The 22,602-nt window shown below is 41.4% G+C and overlaps 1 protein-coding gene across 1 annotated transcript in view; it reads right to left on the bottom strand.

Moving 5' to 3' along the window:
• The window catches only part of cacng7a (calcium channel, voltage-dependent, gamma subunit 7a), an 81,755-nt gene that overhangs the window by 19,396 nt on the left and 39,757 nt on the right, over positions 1 to 22,602 (bottom strand). The window contains exons 2-4 of the mRNA XM_034160190.1: positions 10,246 to 10,441; positions 5,658 to 5,744; positions 4,427 to 4,567 (exon numbers count right to left, since the gene is read on the bottom strand). Of these exons, the coding sequence (XP_034016081.1) occupies positions 4,427 to 4,567; positions 5,658 to 5,744; positions 10,246 to 10,441 (424 nt within the window). The remainder of the gene's footprint in view (positions 1 to 4,426; positions 4,568 to 5,657; positions 5,745 to 10,245; positions 10,442 to 22,602) is intronic.

Below are 22,602 nucleotides of genomic sequence, written 5' to 3'. Positions count from 1 at the left end.
GAAATATACTCAAAACCTGTATTAATCTTTTTAGCCACATAGCACTACTATTATTCTGAACACTACTGTATATACTTGGACAACACAGCTGATTCTGATTGTGAAATACACTTCAGATGCCCACGTCCAGGCAGTCACTGATAATCTGGACCTTGATCCAGGACCATCATAAAACCAGACACCACAATTCTGTCATCACTGACCATCAGTGAAGCAAACACATTAAAAAAAGTGAAAATGCAACTTTTCAGACTTTTTTTTTTAAAACTTTCACTTCCGATACTCTGCAGCTGGTCTGCTCTGCGTCAGAAGCTAAGCATTGAAGAATCTGGTTAGTACTTGGATGGAAGACCTCTTCGGAACACCAGTGGTTGTGTGTGTTTCTCCAGGTAAAACTAGAGTTGCATCAGGAAGGGCATCTGGCATAAAACATGTGCCGAATACCAATACGGATCTGGCTGTATCCGCTGTGGCAACCCCAAAGAGAACGGGAGCAGCCGAATGGACAACAAAACAACTTTTGATGCTCTGTGTACTTCTTAACCTGTGTGCTGCTATACAATGCTGCTGGAACCTCAATTTCTCTGAGGGAGTCTTACCAAGGGATTAATAAAGTTCTGTCTAATCTGATCTGATCTAATATGTGAACAAAACAGTGAGTTACTTAACCAACCCCGATTCTCCAAAAAGTGAGAGTGAGACGTCTCACGATAGGACACACCCAAAAGCCTTTAGCCCATCGCAGTGGGTGTAATCCTCCCTGTGTTCCAGTGTCCACTGCTCATGACATTTTGACGACAGTCAGTGACGTCCAGCATATGTGCACCCTGGTTACCCTTGATAACCAAGGCTCACTAAAAAATACTCAAATTTCTCATTTGAAGTCACCACTACCATCATATGTTTATTACTAAATGTTTCCCCTCACAATGACTCACAGTGGTCTGAGGATGGAGATAAACACCTGCTATGAGGTAGGTAGAGATTTGGAAGAGGTTCAGGTGTATCTCCACATGATCCCAGATCCCCAGGTGGGGAATAAAAACCATATAAATGTGGCCTGTTGTAGTGTGTTTAAAACAGGAAGCGTTATGTGTTTTTACTCTCTTTCTTTCTTAAACAAGGACTTCTTCTGATGAGTGACAACCCAGGAGCAGCAGGAAATTATTGGCAAAAACATGCTACATCTTAAAGTCGATCTCCATTTGAATCTCCTAAAGTATCTCATGAGGCAGCTGAAGGGTTTCTGGTTTGAATGCTGCAGAATGATTTTTAGCACAGGCAGGACGGGGGGGGGGGGGGGGGGGGCACTAGAGGGTGCTAGAGCTCCCCCTGGATTCGTCATAGCACCCCCATAGCACCCCCAAGAAAATAATTCCTCATTTATTATTTTAATTTAATTTCATCCCACGTTTTTAAGGCCTTGTCTACATTGAAGCTGAACTTCTGCTATACAATCTTTTTCTTTGTCATCTTCAATGTGTTCCATTCAAGAAATATCTCTGGTCTCACAGATCCAGTGAAAATGCTGTAGTACATATGCCATGCCTGTATGTGGCACTGTAACGCTTCTACAAAAAATGGAGAAGATGACGTGGTGCTAACAACAAAAGCTAAAACACTAGAAGCCAGCTCAGCTCACGGATTAAATAAACTCTTTTAATCTGACCTGTTGCCAGGATTAATCATCACAGATAAAAACTGTTCTCTACATGACAGTCTTGTTTTGGAAGATGACGTTTGGAAATGTGTTAATTCATTATGATGGAAGATACTTGTTAAGGGTTTTTTAAGGTTTTTTTTTTTTTTTAAGAGTCTTTAAAGAAGCCCCTCAGTGTTTGTCTGCTCTGGGCGAGTTTCTCAGATTGGGCTGGAGGATGCCGGCACTTTGTCCCACCACCAACAAGAAGAAAAAATATGCTAAATTAGACCATTAAGTTACACTGTTAACATGTTACAGAGGCAGGGCGATGACATCATCCTTTCAGTTTTCCACAGTAGGACACTTCTGGCATTTTCAGATTTATGTGATTAGATAAATATTCCACTCATAAAAGAAAATAAACATTAATCTACAGAACTCATTGTTTTACACAAAATGATTGTAATGTGACGTTCAATGACATGACATTCAACAATGTCATAACAATAATAAATTCATTTATAATGCACCTTTTATTAATAAAAATCTCAAAGTGCTACAGGACAAAAATATAAAATAAAACCAAGGATAAATAAGAGAATAAAAACAGAAAATCTTAAGATAAAAAACAGTCACCAGAATAAACTAAAACCAAAATAAAATAATAAAATAGAACAATAAAAAAGACTAAGATGTAACAGATTCAAATTATTGAGACCTGTGAGAGGCCATAAACAGGTATGTCTTGAGGCTTTTTTAAAAGCTTCCACAGTTTGTGAAGCCCTCTAATGGTCAGCTGAACAGAAGGCCCTGTCTCCCATTGTGTGAAGCTTGGTGCGAGGGAGATGGAGAAGATTAGTGCTGTATGAATGGAGGGAACAGGAAGATGTACGGGGAATGAGAAGGTCTTTGAGGTATGTGGGGGCATTGCCATGGATGCATTTGTGGGTGACGAGAGCAATCTTAAAATGGATTCTGTAGGTGATGGGAAGCCAGTGAAGGTTATGGAGTATAGGTGTAACGTGTTCCTGTTTTGTACTCTCATCAGAATTCTAGCTACACTGTTTTGAATGTATTGGAGCCTTTGAAGGTTATGGAGTATAGGTGTAATGTGTTTCTGTTTTGTACTCTCATCAGAATTCTCATTCTCATCAGAGTTCAGTTTTTGCTGCCCAAATATCCATGAGTGGAACTGGAAAGAAGTGAAGTCTCTGTCACCTAAAGAACTACCTGAGGAACAGCTGTAGGCACAGACAAACCAGTGACCTGGTGTCACTCCTGGCAATTATCCCTCAGAGAACAGGGCCTCTGGACAGGAACCAAATCATTGATGCTTTTGCTCTTAACAACAACAACAGGTGCATTGTGCTGTTATGAAGACATCAGTGGTAGGTGAAAGATTTTTTTTTCCTCTGCCTGCTGTTGGCATTTTTTCTCTGAGGCTATAGACTACATGAAAATTCAGTAAGGTATAGCTTATATATTATATTCAAATTCTAAGGTGGAACTAGGCTAGTATGGTTGGTTGTCCATTCGGCTGCTCCCATTTTTGTGTTAGGGGTCGCCACAGTGGATACAACCAGATCTGCATTGATATTTGGCACGTTTTACGCTGGATGCCCTTCCTGGCGCAACTCCAGTGTCGCTAGTGTACTAAGGTATATTTAAATATCTAAAAAGGAAGAGTAAAACAGAATAGTATTGTAGAGCCACTTAGGTGCCTGGTCTTGAGAACCAGGGATGGTAGGTTGAAAAGCTTTTTTATCCCATGGGAACTCTCCCTACCCGCCCAATAAGTATATAATATACTAATATATTATATATATATATATATATATATATATATATATATATAATATACTATATACATGTGGAGGTCTGTAAATATTTGTATTGAACTGTAGCCTAGGCTTGTGTTTGAGTTTGTTCATTCTGTATGTCATTAGTGGTGGCTATGTGCACGCATGCCTATGAATGTGGCAGAGGTGTAGCAGAGAGCCGCCGTGACACACAAGCCCTTATTTCATAGCCCCCTCATAAAAATACCAAGCTCCCCCATAGCACCTGCAGAAAAATATCTCTGGAGCCGCCACTGTTTTGTAGCATCCACAGGTTCATCTCCCGGCCTGTGTGACCTTTGCTCCATGTGTCGAACCCTTTCAGGATTTCAGGGTTTCACCTGCATGGTGGAAGCAGAAATGATGTCACGTGGCCAGAACTCCAGTGAAATAATGATGAAGTTGGTGCTCAGTACAAAAAGGAGTCACCCTCAAGAAATCCATTGACCTCATTATTGAATCTCTGCAGGGAACAGAATCACTGTCAAAGTGGTTTAAGTCCAGACATTTTACCTGACGCCTGCACAGGAACACGAAGGCACTGCTGTCCTGCAGCCGCCTCAGTGGAGAGCAATTATTAGGGATTAAATCCCATTCACTGCTGAGCCAGAAGCAAGAACATGGAAACATCTGACGGGCCGTCAGGTGGGAGAACGTCCGCACACTGAGCAACCGTCGCTTTAACATTAACGTCTTCTGCTCTGCTGCTTTTTAACATATTTAAGATCACAGGTCAGCGTGTGGAGCTGCCGGTGCGGACCTCTATGTTCTCACAGAGGTGTGTGCCTTGCTCAGTGGCACGACAGCAGTAACTGTGAAGATATGTTGAGGTGTCAGAATGCTGCGCAGTGACTGTGTGGTTCTAAACCCTCAGAGAAACCTGTCACTGGACCGTGGTACTGCTCAACAGCTTTTCTCGCATCCCGTGTTTTCCCAGGCATGCTACCTGACAATATGAAGAATATTCCAGAAACGAAGGCCAAGATGGTGCGCTGTGGCCGGATGTGTCCGATGTTACTGATGATGAAGGCAGTGAAGACAAAGAGCAGCGACACCATGGGGAAGGGCGTTGCTGTTCGAACCATTTCTGCAGAAAAAGAATAAGGTGACACACACAGCAACAACAACAAAATGTTTTCTTTGTGCTAGTAATATCAAAATGTTAAACTGACAATAAATAAAAAAATAAAATAAATAACCAAAATTTGCAATTTTCAGGTTTTTTTTGCCGGTTTCTCTCACTACAGGATTTTGGTCTTGAAATAATCAGGAACAGAACACAAAAAAGTCTGTTGGAACAGTTTCTACATTTAACTATCAATTTAATATTTTCTACTTTTGCAAAATGTATAGAATAAAATGTAATCAGCCTAGGAAATTAACATCATAACAGCCCCCCCCCCCCAAAAAGAAAGATTTGATGATTAAATAAAAAAATATGACAAAAAGTTCAGAATTCATAATTTAAACGTGAAATAAAAAAACTTAAAACTTTTTTGCAATAGGTAAAATAAAATAAAGAAAAATGAAACTCACTCTTTGAGATGCCTTCAGTTCAACATTTTAATGTTGAAATTATGATACAATATTAAAATCATTATGACAAATTTTCCTTTTTAAAGTCAAATTCATGATGTAAAAATCAGACTGTTCACAATTTTCATTTAAGAATATTGAATAAAGGACTAAATTTTATAATTTGTAAATAAATGTCAGAATTTTGGCTTTGTAAAGTAAAAATTATTAGATAAAAATAAAAACTGGTTTATATTTAAAAATATGTCATGAAAATTCATTAAATTTCAACTTTACATAAAAGCTTGCTGATCATTCAAACAAGATATAGTTATAAAAAAAATTTCAATCTTAATCTTAAAACAGTATTTTATAATTTCAATTTTGAAGTAATGGGATTAAAGTGATTTTTTATTGTTAAAGTTGTGAGATTAAAAAGTGATTTAGATCATTAAAAATATGAGTGAATAAGTGAAAGTTCACATTTTCTGAGATTACTGCCTCAGTAATAACACGTGTTGTTTGTACTCACACAAGTATCTGGTGATTCAAGTCAGAAATTAATCTTTATTTTGCATTTCATCATTTGAATTTACTGCTGGGATTTTTTAAATTATTGTTCCAATTGGACATTTTTTCCCCGCTGCCAGAATGAGACCTACTGAGTATGTTTGCTGTATTTTCTGTCGTGATCTCGACCTCTGGTTCGGTGAAATATTCCGAGGCCACACATCGGCCATTCTCAGGTCCTGAGGGGGGAAACAAAGCAGAGATCCTCATGATGAGACTTATTCTGAACAATATTATAATATTTACAACAAATGAATCATTAAGAGGAAAAACTAAATGACATGAAAAGTTTCAGAAAAGACAAATTGCATTTTATTTCTTCCGACATCGTGTAGCAGGTCACATGACCAGAAAAACAAAGATCTCTGATTCCAGTATGTTCTCTTCTTTATGTTTGTTTATTTGAGTATGTGCATGAAAGCGTAAAGCTATACAGGGACTCCAAGTGCACACTTCTGCCAAGGCTGGAAAATCTCTTCCACAAAGTGTGTTTAAAATCATGTTTAGGTATTTTAATATGAATACGGGTTTGAAAATATAACATATGGGTTTGAAATATAAATGGTCTATGTGATATGCTGAAAGTGTTCATTTGTTGCTGTCTGGAGCGACATTTGTACATAATCAGACTTATCAATACTAAACCTTTAAACTGCACAACCCACCGACGGGTTTCAAAAGGCATGTTTTCCTAAAATTACATGATTCCATTTATCATAGCTCAAAACTGCAAATACACACCGTAAGGACATCAACTTTCCAATGGTCCCTGAATTAATCATGCTCCCAGTGCTTTCATCAGGAAAAATAACCATCAAAATCACATCATTCTTCGCATCTCACTTAAATGTGCACGAATAAGCATTTTCAAAATTCAGATGCAGTAAAAATAAATAAATAAATCCTAATGCTGCAATGCTGCAGCTGAGACCAAGTCATGTGACAAAAAAATTCTGCAAATCTTAGACTGAACTGCAGGCTCAGGCAGAGAGAGAGAGAGACAGAGAGAGAGAGAGAGAGAGAGAGAGAGAGAGAGAGAGAGAGAGAGAGAGAGAGAGAGAGAAAACAGACCAAGAAATACCCCCCTCCCCTAGAGAGAGAGAGAGAGAGAGAGAGAGAGAGAGAGAGAGAGAGAAAACAGACCAAGAAATACCCCCTCCCCTAGAGAGAGAGAGAGAGAGAGAGAGAGAGAGAGAGAGAGAGAGAGAGAGAGAGAGAGAGAGAGAGAGAGAGAGAAAACAGACCAAGAAATACCCCCCTCCCCTAGAGAGAGAGAGAGAGAGAGAGAGAGAGAGAGAGAGAGAGAGAGAGAGAGAGAGAGAGAGAAAACAGACCAAGAAATACCCCCCTCCCCTTTTGGTTTTTCCTTAAATGTTTTACAGATTGACTTATTTTTCCAATTTTCGTAAAGTAAATGATCAACCACTTATGTTTCATCTTTTATCATTCATGACATTGTAACTGTGTGATACTGCATTAGACATTTTTTCAGTTCTACCTTCAAGGTGCAGAACTTGCAGGTACAGTGAAAATGTGACAACAGCAGGTAAACATGTGATGAAGCAAAATAATAAACAAATAAAAACACAGAAATTGCCTAAGGCTCAAAGGGTTAATAGCACAAATATGCAGATTTGTTTGTCAAGTATGGAGCCCTGGAAGCGTCACTGCAAAATGTTTTGCATGTGGAGAGAATGTGCACACGTTTTATTATATTGTGCGCACATTTTATTATATTGTGTGCACATTTTATTGTATTATGCGCACGTTTTATTATATTGTTCACACATTTTATTATATTGTGTGCACGTTTTATTATATTGTTCACACATTTTATTATATTGTGTGCACGTTTTATTATATTGTGCGCACCTTTATTATATTGTGCGCATGTTTTATTATATTGTGCGCTCATTTTATTATATTGTGCGCACGTTTTATTATATTGTACACTTGTTTTATTATATTGTGTGCATGTTTTATTATATTGTGCGCACGTTTTAAGCATCGTTTGAGTAAAACAAAGCCATGATCTACCTAAACATGGCCACAATTTGTAAAACGTGTACTCAATATTGCCATGACACATAAATGTTGGCTATTAGCCAACAAACCATGCAGGAGACAGTGTAATACATTTCCCCATTAGAAACGGATCTGGTCAGGGTATCATCATGGTTTGGGCGCAAAAGGACATATAGAGAACAAGCTGCCCAGCATGGCATCATCTGGAGTTTAAGCACATTAAAAAGGATGCTAAGGGCGAAGCGTCTCCTTGTTGTGAGGGTGACAATTTAGGTCATATTATGGAGTTCATTTTGAATGAAAGGAAAATGTGCACTCGTTGTATTAATGAGGGCTCAATTAAAGGAAAACGTGAGCGCTTTTTATTAATTCGAGGGCTCGATTAACGAAAAACGTGCGCACGAATGATCACGGCTATTAAAACGTATGCACGAATTATCATGGCCAAGAAAACGTGCGCACGTTTTATTAATTTGAGAGCACATTTTATTCATTCGTGGGCTCAGTTAAAGGAAAATGTCCGTACAAATTATCATGGCCAGAAAAAAATATCACTTTAAGTGACCTGTCCCTGGTTCCGTAGTCAAGCTAGATGCAGTCAAGTAATTTTTGAAACTGCCTAAAATCCTGAAATATATCCTCTATGAAACATCTAATCTATTCTCCCTTCTTACAAAATTTCATTTAATTACTTTGATAATGTTTTGAGATATTCTGCTGTTCATCACCAAGAACTAGAACTTTGCACCAAGATTAACTAAATAACAGAAAAAAAATGTATATTTTAGATCACTGTAACAAATCAGGATCCTGATCCAGATTAACATTCACTTGTCGATGGAGACACAGAGTGGATTAAAAAGTAAAAAGATGATCTTTCTAAGGGCCCTTTCACACATAACACGAAAGACAGAAACCGGAAGAAAATCCGCAAACCAAAAACGAAATGGGGAACTGCAAAACATTCCACCTGCTGTCGGGAGGGATGTATGTTCAGACAGGTGTGGACGATACTACGGCAATGGTTTTGTGAATGCTCGTGTGCGCGCACATGAAAACAGTGTGAGCATGTGGAAAATTGCGCACACAGCAGCGGAGGAAAACTTTAAAAAAAAAAACACCACAATTCATAATACTTAATTCCTGTTACAAAGAGCGGATTTAGCCTCCACCTAGACGTACACCAGGAAGTAATGAAATGACAGATTACTGTTTTCCCTTTTATGTTTTACATGAATTACCTGATGCACTCGTCTCATGGAGAGCCAGCCAGCTCCTGTCTCATGAAGAGTCAGCTCCCATCTCGTGAAGAGCCGGCTCTCGCGTCATGAACATATGCAACCGGCATGGCGTGTCCAGTGCACAATGATCCACTGCAAATGTGATATGCGTTTTAATTATTACAATGTGGGGAAATCCCACAGTGACAGGCGCCTTGCGGGGGTGTCCAGTGGGGTGATTGCCTGCATGGCACGATATTCACCAGCGTTGCGGTGCACTGACACGGCGGTCAGCTGAAGCGATATGTCTTTTATTTCCATGAGAGGACAGCAAGCTGACGTCAGCACCTCACGGTACAGTCATGCGATGTCATATCCTACAAGCCAGTGTAGGTGTTCTCCAGCTGTGACTTGCGAGCACAGATATCTGAACAGCTGCATGTCACAGGGCACTTCTTAGCAGATCTCGACCAGCTCACAGAAAATAAAGGCTCACTCTCTGTTGCTTTGTTCTGTGATTTGAAATTTATGTATGGATTATTATGTGTTTGTCCTGCGTCTGTCTGATGCCTGTGTTTGTAATTTAACACCTTGCATGTATGGTCACGTCCAGCTGACAGTCTGTGGTCAGCTGACAGGCGCCGTATGTCCACAGCAAAGCATATGAGCAAAGCGATCACACAAGAATGAGTTCATGCCTTCATCCTTATTTGTTTTATTTAATCTCGACTCTTTCTGTCTGTCATGTAAACTATAATTTACGTGGTGGAAGTGACATCAGCCGGCCTGACCGGCTTCACATCGTGCTGCGCGCTCAGATGCTGGCCGGTCCTCCTGAGGGCGTGAGTGCCCGCCCACACATGTGCACTGCATGTTCTCCAGCTGAGCTGCAGTACACAGCTGTCAGCTGCTCCAGCAGCGCACTGCGCTGGACAGCGACTGGACTCCGGGACCTTCAGCCACAGCTGACAATGTTGAATTTCATGGTGTGTGTGTGCTGGGGGGAGGGGGAGAGCGACGACACACTCCATAAGCCAGTTGTGTTTGGGGGGGGGGGGGGCAATGACATCTCGTGATACACTTAGGCATTTTCCACAAACAGGTCAAATGTGGTCATCTGCTGTCTACTATCATGAGCGAAGCATGAATAGCCCCACCTTTTCTAAGTGACCAGCGATCAGTGTTGGATGTTTGTGTGTGGCACCTAGAATCTCAGAGGGGTCGAATGGGCACTAGCGGGGCATTCGCTGTCTTTCAGCCGCTTATGTGGTCGAATGGTTGTGGTGACAGGTGTACGAGGTATTTGAGGTGGCTCAGATTTTTCACGAATGACATTCAATTCCTCCTTCGTGCGCCAGTCGGCTTCAATCGTGTTATGTGTGAAAGGGCACTAAGTCTTGACATGCTGGCAGAATGCGGTTAAAGTGTCGGTGACCTGCCACGAAGCAGACCCTCCACAGCCCGGAGTGCAGCGCCATCTTGACCTCGGTGGTCTGGTTCTGCTGCAGGACAATTCCCTCCTCCATCAGCAGCCAGTAGTCCGTCGACACGGCCACGCCCACCAGCAGCAAACTGCAGGCCCCGAAAAACGTGGAGAGCAGCGTGAGTGCCCTCGTGCTGAAGGAGCTCATCTGTAGGAGAAAGAAATTTATTGGTCACACACTGGAGGAATCGATTCATTTCATTTAGCAAAAAGAAGAAAAGCATCTAGAAAAACAGAATTATTAAGTCATAAATCAGAAACATGTCAGGAAATCAGAAAGGAGAGTTAACAGGTTATTATTTCTGATTTCTGGAAAAGCATCAGGAGATGAAACCGAAGGAGGAGAATCGCCGATCTGAATCTTTCTTGCACTCAAGCTGTTAAATCAGACCAGAGATGAGGAGAAAGAAGAAAAGAGGAGTAGCTAGAAGAAAAACAACTTCATGAATAAACATCTTTTCTCACATCTGAGAAATGCAGAACCTCCAACACGATGGAACTTCACTAAATCCCACACTCTAAAACATGAACCGCTGTCTCAATGAGAAAAAAGTGATCCAACAATTTGCATAGATTTTTTAAAGTTATTTCAACTTAACTAGAGAAGTCTTGTGGCATTAACTCAGTTGAAAGTTGAAATAACTAAATTTAAACAACTTAAAAAAAATCTATGCAAATTGTTACATCAATTTTTCTGGTTGAGACAGTGGCTCCTTTTTTAGAGTGCAGAACAAAACACACATCGAATACATATTACAGCCCAAACAATGAAAAATGATTCAACTTTTTTGATCATTAAACAAAAATTAAACATTTCAACTTCATGATTTACTTGCTTTTGCTTTTCTGATGGTTTTGACTTGTTTTAACTCATTGATCACACACAATTTTACAGACTCCAGATATATGAACACGCCGTCCCTGAGTCCCAGTGCATTCACTTCAATAACTATTTTAAAATGCTTTAAGATGAATGAATGCAGGAAAAGCTTTACAATGATGCCTTACATCCACCCATTATCTCTCTCTCTCTCTCACACACACACACGTATGTGTTAGTATGCTGACATACAACGTGCTCAACTGCACATCAGGACCAACGTAGGGATTAAGGATTTTGCCCCCCATTTTTCAGTTTTGGAACTGGTCAAAAACAAAAAGAAATTCAATTATGAGCTTTATACATGAAATGTAAAGTGTATTTGAGCATTGCGTGCGCATTTATTTATAATATTTTCAGACATTTTATCCTAAAAATATCCTGCAGGAGACGTGATAATGGGAAGGGTAAAAATTGCTGGTTTGGTTTTCATCCAACATGCAGTCCAGCAGGATCGCCAGCAGGTGGCAGACTTGCTGTTAGCTATTCATTCACTTAAATACGTCAATGTGCAGCTCCAGGGCGCCTCAGAGTCCAGTCAGTTAAAACTGAGGTCAGATTCTGCAACGTGCCATTAGGCATGTTTCCATTAGCCTCTAAATTGCAATTTAAAGAAGTGAATTAAAACTACACTTAATGGAAATGAGTAAAGTGTGTATCACCAGAAAATAAAATGAGCTGACTAGTCTAAATAAAGAATTTGTTATGTGTCGGACGCAGTCGGAGCACCGACCCAGCGTTTGACATTAGGACCCAGCATAAAGGAAACAGAGCACGGTTCAAAGGATAACAGAATTTAATGACATAACAGTGAGTGCTCAAGTAATAACCAATAAGTGCGCGGTCTGGCGAGGTGGAAAAACGGTGCGCTCCCAGCAGCACAAACGGTCCGGAGCCAGAACAGTTCGGACCCAAGGACCCCGCCGACACCCCCCAGGTGGCCGCGACCAACCGAGTCTGTGAAAGAAGAAACCATAATGTGAGTCCACCACTCCATACACAGAGAGACCACTCAAAGGTGTACATAATCAGCAAACACTTCCTGGCTTAATCACCAATCAGCTTCCCACCCTGCAGGCATGGAACACCCAGTTCAATTCTCCACTGCAGTGGAAACTGATTAAACGACTAACATAACAGCTCAATATAATAAGGTGTGAGGGACACCACATCTACTGACTGTACTCATGTTAGTCACAAAACCTAAAGTACCTCAGGAAGTGTGCTGACGAGCGTGAGACCTTACCCCCTCCTCTTTCACAGACCATGGCATCAAACCTGGTACGGTCTCTGCGTCCATAATGATGAGATGGTTCTCCAAACGTCGATCTCACCCGTCTGGTCACAAGGTCGAGTCTCTGGCAAATACACACTGTGTACTCCAGACTTAAATGCAACCATGCCCCAATCCATACAGATGCACCACAGCTGAGAGTCCTGACGAGCTGCACATGACAAGCCTCAGGTGATCAGGGTGAGGTCCTGATAACTCAGCCACACATCAGCCACTCAGTCCTGAACGCATGCCACCTGGAAGGAAAGACAGAAAACAGAAACAAAAGCCAGCCAGGCACCCCAGCCACACAACAGCACCCCACCCTCACGGCCTCCCGGCGACCACACAAACCTGGCCCAGGAAAAACACCCCCTCCAGGGACCATGGCTGGAAACCATATCTGCATTCATCTTCCAACTGAATCTTCATCTAACAGAACTGTTGACGTCTTCTCCTCTGACTGCATCTTTGCCTTTGTTTCTGTCATTCAATTTGCACAGGTGTGGCCAGGAGTTCTTGAACCTGTGCGGTCAGCCTTTGTCCGACCATGTTTAGAGTCTGTTTAGTCATAAAACAAAAAAGACAAACACAAGCAACCAAACCAGAGGCGCGCCAAGGCTGGAGGTTGCAAAGGGAATTAAAAAAAAATACCCCAAACCCCCCCCCCCCCCCCCCTCCCGGGTGCAGAGGTGACCTGGGAAACGCCCAGCACAACCAAACTGCACCACCCCAGCAACGCCGACAACCTACGGCTCACACGGCTGGGGCCAGAGGAGAAGACAGGGCACAACAAAAACAAAAAAAACAAAAAAGAAAAACAACCCAATTACCCACCCCATCACCCCCAGAGGACCGTCCCATCAAACCCTGGGAGGTGAAACCAAAAGAAATAAAAAAGAAAGACTAACAGACTAACATAAAGTCACCTGGGTCCTTTCTATGCTCCAGACAGCCTGCACGTTCACGACCCCAGAACACTAATAGTGCTGAACATCCCACACAAAAACCAACTCAAAAAACCCCCACAAAAAATGAACCAACACAAAACTAATAAGTGACTTATACCGTTAAGCTCAAACAAATGGAACACACCTGTTCCACCTTAAGAGCTATGACGGTAATGTGACTCAGTCACCAACAGGGGGAGCCAAAGTGCTAAAAACAGAAACAGAAACAGAAAACAGAAACAAAAGCCAGCCAGGCACCCCAGCCACACAACAGAATTGTGAAAATATTGATGTATTTCATTTCATTTTTGGTGCCACATGCTCAGAGAAATTAAGTCAGAAACATGGTTTAAATCAGCATGATTTCACCTGCCTGTGATAAATGCTCAGAAACCTCAGGTTGTGAGGAATATGAATTTTGGTGATACCATCTCAGGACACGGCCCAAAAATGAATAAGGGAAATTTTTACAGTGTGAAATCAGTGTTTTTTTTTGTTGACTTTTACAGTTAATATGTTAAAATATGTGTTTTGCAAGGATGAAGTCACACAAATATTGTTGCTTCTTAGGTGGAAAGGACTCCCTCTGGGACACAGCAGAAGAGGACAAGCTTAAAGACATTTTTTGTTATTGGATAAGTAACTCAGCCACATGGGGTGTGCAGCCAGTACATTCTGAGTGCCGGTCCCAAGCCCGGATAAATGAGGAGGGTTGCGTCAGGAAGGGCATCCGGCGTAAAACAAGCCAACCCAACTATGCAGACTCAGAATCGAATTCCCATACCGGATCGGTCGTGGCCCGGGTTAACAACGTCCGCCACCGGTGCTATTGCCCAACAGGGTGCCGGTGGAAATTGGGCTACTGCTGGGCGAAGACGACGAAGAAGAGGAGGAAAACGCTGCCACGAACAGCGGGAGAAGAAGAAAACTAGAAGGGTGGAAATGAGAGTGGGGACTTTGAATGTTGGTAGTATGACTGGTAAAGGGAGAGAGCTGGCTGATATGATGGAGAGGAGAAAGGTAGACATACTGTGTGTGCAAGAGACCAAGTGGAAGGGAAGTAAGAGCAGGAGCATCGGCGGTGGGTAGAAGTTGTTGTACCATGGTGAGGACAGGAAGAGAAATGGTGTTGGGGTCATTTTAAAGAAAGAGTATGTTAAAAGTGTGTTGGAGGTTAAGCGAGTGTCTGACAGGGTGATGAGTGTGAAGTTGGAAATTGAAGGGGTGATGATGAATATCATCAGTGCATATGCCCCACAGGTAGGTTGTGAGATGAAGGAGAAAGAAGATTTCTGGAGTGTGTTAGATGAGGTGGTGGAGAGTGTGTCCAAGCATGAAAGAGTGGTGATAGGAGCAGACTTCAATGGGCATGTTGGTGAAGGGAACAGAGGTGATGAGGAAGTAATGGGTAGATATGGTATCAAGGATAGGAATGGGGAAGGACAGATGGTAGTTGATTTTACAAAAAGGATGGAAATGGCTGTGGTGAATACCTACTTTAAGAAAAGGGAGGAGCACAAGGTAACATATAAGAGTGGAGGAAGGTGCACACAGGTGGACTACATTTGTTATAGGAGATGCAAGCTAAAAGAAATCACAGACTGTAAGGTGGTAACAGGAGAGAGTGTCACTAGACAGCATAGGATGGTTGTTTGTAGGATGACTTTAGAGGTAAAGAAGAAGAAGAGAGTGAGAGCTCAACAAAGGATCAGATGGTGGAAGCTGAAGGAGGAAGACTGTTTAGCAAGCAGGTGAGAGAAGCACTAGTTGGAGGGGAAGCAATTTTGGACAACTGGAAAAGTACTGCAGATGTGGTGAGGGAGACAGCTAGGGCAGTACTGGGTATGACATCTGGACAGTGGAAGGAAGACAAGGAGACTTGGTGGTGGAATGAAGAGGTCCAGGAAAGCATAAGGAGAAAGAGGTTGGCGAAAAAGTTTTGGGATAGTTGGAGAGATGAAGAAAGTAGACAGGAGTACAAGGAGATGCGGCGTAAGGCGAGAAGAGAAGTGGCAAAAGCAAAGGAAAAGGCATATTGCGAGCTGTACAAGAAGTTGAATAGTAAGGAAGGAGAAAAGGACTTGTACCGATTGGCAAGACAAAGGGACAGAGCTGGAAAGGATATGCAGCAGGTTAGGGTGGTAAAAGATGCACATGGTAATGTGCTGACAAGTGAGGAGTGTGTGCTGAGAAGGTGGAGGGAATATTTTGAAGAGTTGATGAATAAAGAAAATGAGCGAGAGAAAAGGCTGGATGATGTAGTGAGAGTAAATCAGGAAGTAAAAGAGATTAGCAAGGAAGAAGTGAGGGCTGCTATGAAGAGGATGAAGAGTGGAAAGGCAGTTGATCCAGATGACATTCCGATGGAGGCATGGAAATGTCTAGGAGAGATGGCAGTAGAGTTTCTAACCAGATTGTTTAATAAAATCTTGGAAAGTGAGAGGATGCCTGAGGAGTGGAGACAAAGTGTGCTGGTTCCTATTTTCAAGAACAAGGGTGATGTGCAGAGCTGCAGTAACTACAGAGGCATAAAGCTGATCAGCCACAGCATGAAGTTATAGGAAAGAGTAGTAGAAGCTAGGCTTAGAAAACAGGTGAAGATCTTTAAGCAGCAATATGGTTTCATGCCGAGAAAGAGCACTACAGAAGCAATGTTTGCTCTGAGAATACTGTTGGAAAAGTACAGAGAAGGACAGAAAGAGTTACATTGTGTGTTTGTGGACTTAGAAAAAGCTTATGATAGGGTGCCAAGAGAAGAGTTGTGGCATTGTATGGGGAAGTCTGGAGTGGCAGAGAAGTATGTTAGGGTAGTGCAGGACATGTACAAGAATAGTGTGACAGCGGTGAGATGCGCAGTCGGAATGACAGACTCATTTAAGGTGGAGGTGGGATTACACCAAGGATCAGCTCTGAGTCCTTTCTTGTTTGCAGTGGTGATGGACAGGTTGACAGATGAGATCAGACAGGAGTCCCCATGGACTATGATGTTTGCAGACGACATTGTGATCTGTAGTGAGAGTAGAGAGCAAGTTGAGTCTAGTCTGGAGAAGTGGAGATATGCTTTGGAGAGAAGTGGAATGAAAGTCAGTAGAAGCAAGACTGAGTACATGTGTGTGAATGAGAGGGAGCCCAGTGGAATAGTGCAGTTACAAGGAGTAGAAGTGGTGAAAGTAGATGAGTTTAAATATTTGGGGTCAACTGTTCAAAGTAATGGAGAGTGTGGTAGAGAGGTGAAGAAGAGAGTCCAGGCAGGGTGGAGTGGGTGGAGAAAGGTGGCAGGAGTGATTTGTGACCGAAGAATATCAGCAAGAGTGAAGGGGAAAGTTTACAAAACAGTAGTGAGACCAGCTATGTTGTATGGTTTAGAGACAGTGGCACTAACAAAAAGACAGGAGGCAGAGCTGGAGGTGGCAGAGCTGAAGATGTTGACATTCTCTTTGGGAGTGACAAGAATGGACAAGATTAGGAATGAACATATCAGAGGGACAGCTCAGGTGGGACGGTTTGGAGACAAAGTCAGAGAGGCGAGATTGAGATGGTTTGGACATGTGCAGAGGAGGGACCCAGGGTATATAGGGAGAAGGATGCTGAGGATGGAGCCACCAGGCAGGAGGAGAAGAGGGCGACCAAAGAGGAGGTTCATGGATGTGCTGAGAGAGGACATGCAGGTGGTTGGTGTGACAGAGGAAGATACAGAGGACAGGGTGAGATGGAAACGATTGATCTGCTGTGGCGACCCCTAACGGGAACAGCCGAAAGACGAAGAAGGATAAGTTGAGCTACACTGATGGCTAAGTTAAGCTGAGATCAGACTTTAAGGTTATGCTATTAACCTATAAAATTATTCATGGAATGGCACCTCTCTACTTAGCTGACCTACTTAAACCCTACGTACCGGCCCCGGCTGTGCATTCTCAGGGTGCAGGACTGCTTTCTGTCCCTAGAGTGAATAAAAAGTCTGCAGGTCACAGAGCTTTCTCTTATCAGGCACCTGCTTTGTGGAATGATCTCCCTGCATCAATAAAACACTTAGATTCTGTAGAGACTTTCAAGTCCAGGCTTAAGACACACTTATTTTCTCTGCTTTTTACCCTTTAAAATTCATTTTATTAGGAAACGGAGCGGGCTGCTGCCTCAACTTTATCTAAAGTCTGGGTCTTTTAGTGAAACTTAGGGCTAGTGGCCAGCGATCACCTTAGTGTTTCTTCTGTTTATCTTGTTGCTTAGTGCTGACACATACCTCATTTGTTGTCTTTCTGCTGCCTGATTCTGTTTTTTCTCTCTGTTTGAGGTGTAGGTCCATCCAGAGATGGGAGTGGGTGTCTTCTTCTGCAGGCCTCCCGTCCTGTGCATCAGCATGGACTCCCAAAATTTCCTGTACATTTGTATTGTCAATTGTGTCGGTAGCATGGCCCAAGCAGAGGGTCACCCCTTTGAGTCTGGTCTGCTTGAGGTTTCTTCCTCAAATCATCAGAGGGAGGTTTTCCTTACCAGTGTCACCTGTGTGCTTGCTCTGGGGGCTGGTAAAGTTAGACCTTACTTGTGTGAAGTCCCTTGAGGCAACTTTGTTGTGATTTGGCACAATAAAAATTAAATAAATTGAATTAAATTGAAATTAAGCAAAGCTACAGAGTGCAGCAGATAACAGAATATTTACAGAAGAATCCTTCAAATGGTGATACAAGCACCATATTTGGCAAAAGTACACCTTAGATATTTAACTCTTTTGAAAAAACTGATGGGCCACTTGAATTTTCAATAGGCAGCCACGTGGGGTCATCTGAAGAATTACATAGGGGTCAAAATATAAAAATACTCCAGTCATATTGAAAATTATACCACATTATTTGTCTGACTGTAACGATTTCAAAAAGGTATAGTTTGGACTATCTATGACTGAATTCTATAGAGTTATGCGGTAAAAACAAGAATGGTGACAAAGTTCAGTTTCAGTTTGTACAAGGGTCAAAAGTTAGTGTTGCTCCAATCTTTGTGATCAGACACATAATGTGGTATAGTTTTCAACATGATTAGAGCATTTTTATATTTTAACCCCTGTAGAATTCTTCAACTGACCCCTATGTGGCCGCCTAATTCAAGTGGCCCGTCGGTTTTTTCAAAAGAGCAATGTCTAAGGAGAATTTGTGCTGGATTTGGTGCTTGTATCGCCATGTGAAGCATTGTTTCAGTTATTTGCTGCACTAACAGAGAGACATTCAAAGAAGGGTGTGGAGGAAAGCCATTTTCCTGTGGAGAAAACACAGCGCCACACGGTGGAGTTCCACATGGCTCTGTGTGTGAACACAACAGGAGTGAAATCAGACACCACTTTCAAGGTATGTGATCATTATTATTCAGTCTTATTGAGATATATGCAATGTTTTGGGTTTTTTATTTTCCTGAATATGCTGCAGATTTCCAACGAGGAGGAGACGGACATATGCTGATGTCAAAATACAAGAAATTGACTTGAAAACCAAATTAAAGCCATATTACATTTGGAGACAAAAACAGCCCAGATTGACTGTGTGTACTGACGTAAATTGACAGTCAGACAGCACCTGAAATTACGTCACGTTTATAGCTAAAAACAGCTCTGAATCTGAGTGCATTTTTCAGACAGTGTATGGCTAATTTTATTTTATCAGCTACATCAGTACTCACACAAATTTAAGAGTTGGAAGTAATGACTCATAATCTGGTATAGAATTTTTTAAAAGATAGTGTTGATTGCAGTGTGATAAGAAATTAACTCTCAAATATTGTAAAAATGTTTTTTGTGCTCACATGAGGTAGGTTTTTAGGGGATTTGGGAAAAAAGCCCTATTCAGAAAACAGGAATGGCAACCATTTTTCCTGCAATTACAGGTCACATGACATTCTAGAATACGATGCAGTATAAGATGCAGTACGTGTGGACAGAGTAAGCATGTTAAATATAAGAGATGATGATAGGGCAGGGCAATATTGGACAAAAGAAAAACAACAAAATGGCAACATTTAGCGGGAATAACAATTTTGGCACCGTGCCAACTGGATTTACAGTTCTTGAGAGCCTTGTTAAAATGACTGTACAAATTTGTAAAATACAAAAAGAATGTTCAGGTAACAATAAAAGTTCCTCAACTCACCTTTTGTGTATTAAACCACAATTACCTTAAAAGTCTGAAATCTGCTCAGATGGTTATTTAACTGAAATATGAAAACATTTCATGAACTTCCTGTTGCTGCTCTGAGCTGAGAAGCAGCTGATCTACTTCACGTCAAAATATGTCAATATGATGTTAATATTTAACAGTTTCACGGCTGCACTGAGCTGATTTTCAGGGTTTGGCCCGTTTTGCTTTGGCTTCATGCCGTGACTGGAGCAGAGATTAAAAAAGACATGAAGCGAAGGTTTGAGTCTTTAAGAAGGCATGCAGAACATGAGCTCATCCATCATCAGGCTTCTTCGTCCGTTAGAAGCAGAAGCACAGTGGAACACTGCTCCATGTAAATACGTCCCAAGTTCCAACCCATTTGAGCCTAAATCTCTATGTACATCTGGAGCTGCATCAGGAAGGGCATCCGGCATAAAACTGGCATAAAACCAAATCAACATTCAGATCCATGCAGGATGTGCTGTGGGGACACTGACCAACAGGGGAGACACTGAACATTTGGACTAATTAAAAATGAGGAGCATGATAGCAGCTATCTTGATTTTTTTAAATAACATTATTAAGCACAAATCCTGTAAATGTATTATAATTTTTACATAATTGTGAAGGCTTTGAATCCGTCTGTCCATCTGTGTTCAGTATAAGTCCAGTCCTGTTACCTGGGGTGTCACCAGACCCTCTTTACTGGGGCACATGCCCCAGTAAATGAGCTGTGCCTAGGGTTGGGTATCGAGAACCGGTTCTTTTCGGGTATCACTAAGACGACGACATCAATAGCCTTTTTGCTTAACAATTCACTTATCGGTCCTTCAGAGCGCTGTTTAATTGGGGGGGTGTTTTTCGGGAAAATGATCATGTCTCTACATTGATTACAGAACCCCTCCAGGGTCTGTAATCAACCATTTCTGCAGCGCGGCTCTTCTTTGAAGCCTGAAGCAATGAAGTACTGATCCGACCCGCTGCTTCGCTGGTTCTTTTTTATTTCGCTTTATCTTAATTTTTCCCCACTAAAACCCTAAAGAGCATATGTCTGTGAGTAATATTTACCTTTTTTAAATTAAACCGACCTGTTATGGTCTTCTGAAACAGTTGATGTATTTTATAACTTAAAAACGGGTTAGCATGTCTATGCTGTTTTCAATGTTAAAGTTAGCATTAAGCTGTTCATATCTCAGCATGTTTGTGTGCATTTGTTTTCTGTATAATAATTAATGGCTCAGCATTTGTTGTCGTAAAAGTCAAATGTATTACAAATTGTAATATTGTTTCAAATTTATTTTTGTTTATATTAATAATAATAATAGCAACAACAACAATAATAGTAATAATAACTAATAATGCTACAATACAATTTTCGAGAAAGAGCCAAAAAGAACCTGATTAAAAACACAACAGAAAATATAAAACCAACTAACAATGAACATAAATAAATAAATATAGAAATAAATAACCATTTCCTGTGAACACCTGGTGACTCTTACACCTCCACTTCATCCCTGTTTTATTTAAGCTTAATGACTGTTTCGGTCAAACCATACTTTGAATTTGTCTTCAGTGATTTCCTCCAGAACTATCTGCCAAGCTAGACAACTGCTGCATCCTAGTAAGAGCAGAATACTACTGGAATGAATTTGAATAAGGAAAGTTGGGGTTTTTTCTCACCAAACTGGATGCTGCACTCACTGCAGTTTATTGTCTGTAATAGTCCCAGATTGCATTTCAGAGGTTCTAGAATTCAAACATTTTTGTGTGGGTGGTGTTTGGGGGGTAATTTTGGGTTTCAGCTTTGTTTGTTTTCACCACTTTCGTCCCTGAATATGTCAATCGTGAGTCACTTTTGTGTGGATTAAAGTCACTAACTGGGACTCCTGTCTTGTTGTGAGAAAGAAACGAGAATCGTCCTCCGTTTTGTTCACACAGCTCCAAACGCTGCGCAGCTCTCTACGGAGTCAAGTTAGAATGACAGAGTCCAGTTGGAATGGATAAATTCAAAGCGAAACACTGTTTAAATCAATTGACACTTCTTTCCAAATGTTGCAATGCAAACAAACTGCAATCGATCAAAATGTTTTTTTCCCTCTCAAAATGTGTGTTGTTGTTAGGGTTGCATGCCGGGAACCGGTTCTTTTCTGGTATCCTTAAGAAATGACTCGATCCATCAACATCACTAGCGTTTTTGCTTAACGATTCCCTTACCGGTCCTTCAGAGTGGCCATTGTTTTTGGGGACGTTTGTCAGGAAAATGATCATTTCTCTACATTGATTACAGACCCTGCAGCGGGTCTGTAATCAAGCATTTCTACAGCGTGGCTTTGCTTTGAACCTTGAACCAATGAAGCAGTGCTTTGATCTTCAATTTGCTGCTTCGTTGGTTCTTTGTTTTATTTCATTTTATCTTCATTTTTCCCCCGCTAAAACCCTAAAGAGCATATGTCTGAGTAATATTTACCGTTCGTTTATATTAAACCAACGTGTTATGGTCTTCTGAAACAGTTGATAGATGTATTTTATAACTTAAAAATGGGACCGATGCTAACGCGTTAGCATGTCTATGGCATTTTCAATATTAAAGTTCGCATTAAGCTGAGCCATTATCAAGCCTTCCTCCCCAGCGCGCAAAGGATTCTGGGATACTCTAAAACCATCAATATACATATATTTTTGTGCGGTACATTTTTGATTTTGCTGCTGCAGAGATTAAGGATGAAGGTGCTGGAGAGGGAGGAGGAGGAGAGACTGAGGTGCGTGAGTGGTCGAAGCAAAGTGATAGTATGGAGACTGACAGGTGAGAGACAGGTGAAAGTCAGGAGAGACGGCACCATGAAGATGATAGACATGAAGATGACGAGGGAGCAGTTTCAACAGAAACCGACGGCATTAGTCAAGGAGCGAGAGCAAAAACCAGCATCCACAAAGGGGACATTAGAGACTTAGGGGGAAGCATGATGGTCCTAAGCCAGTAAAGTTGTCCCACTATCCCCAGCACTGCTTTGGGTTAAAAAAGCGATCATTTAATTCAAAATGGTTTGAAAGCTTTCCCTGGTT

Source organism: Thalassophryne amazonica, chromosome 20, assembly GCF_902500255.1.
Source record: "Thalassophryne amazonica chromosome 20, fThaAma1.1, whole genome shotgun sequence".
In the NCBI taxonomy this organism is placed as follows: domain Eukaryota; kingdom Metazoa; phylum Chordata; class Actinopteri; order Batrachoidiformes; family Batrachoididae; genus Thalassophryne; species Thalassophryne amazonica.
The sequence above is the reverse complement of the archived record's forward strand: the minus strand, read 5'-3'. Positions and strand labels throughout refer to the sequence as shown.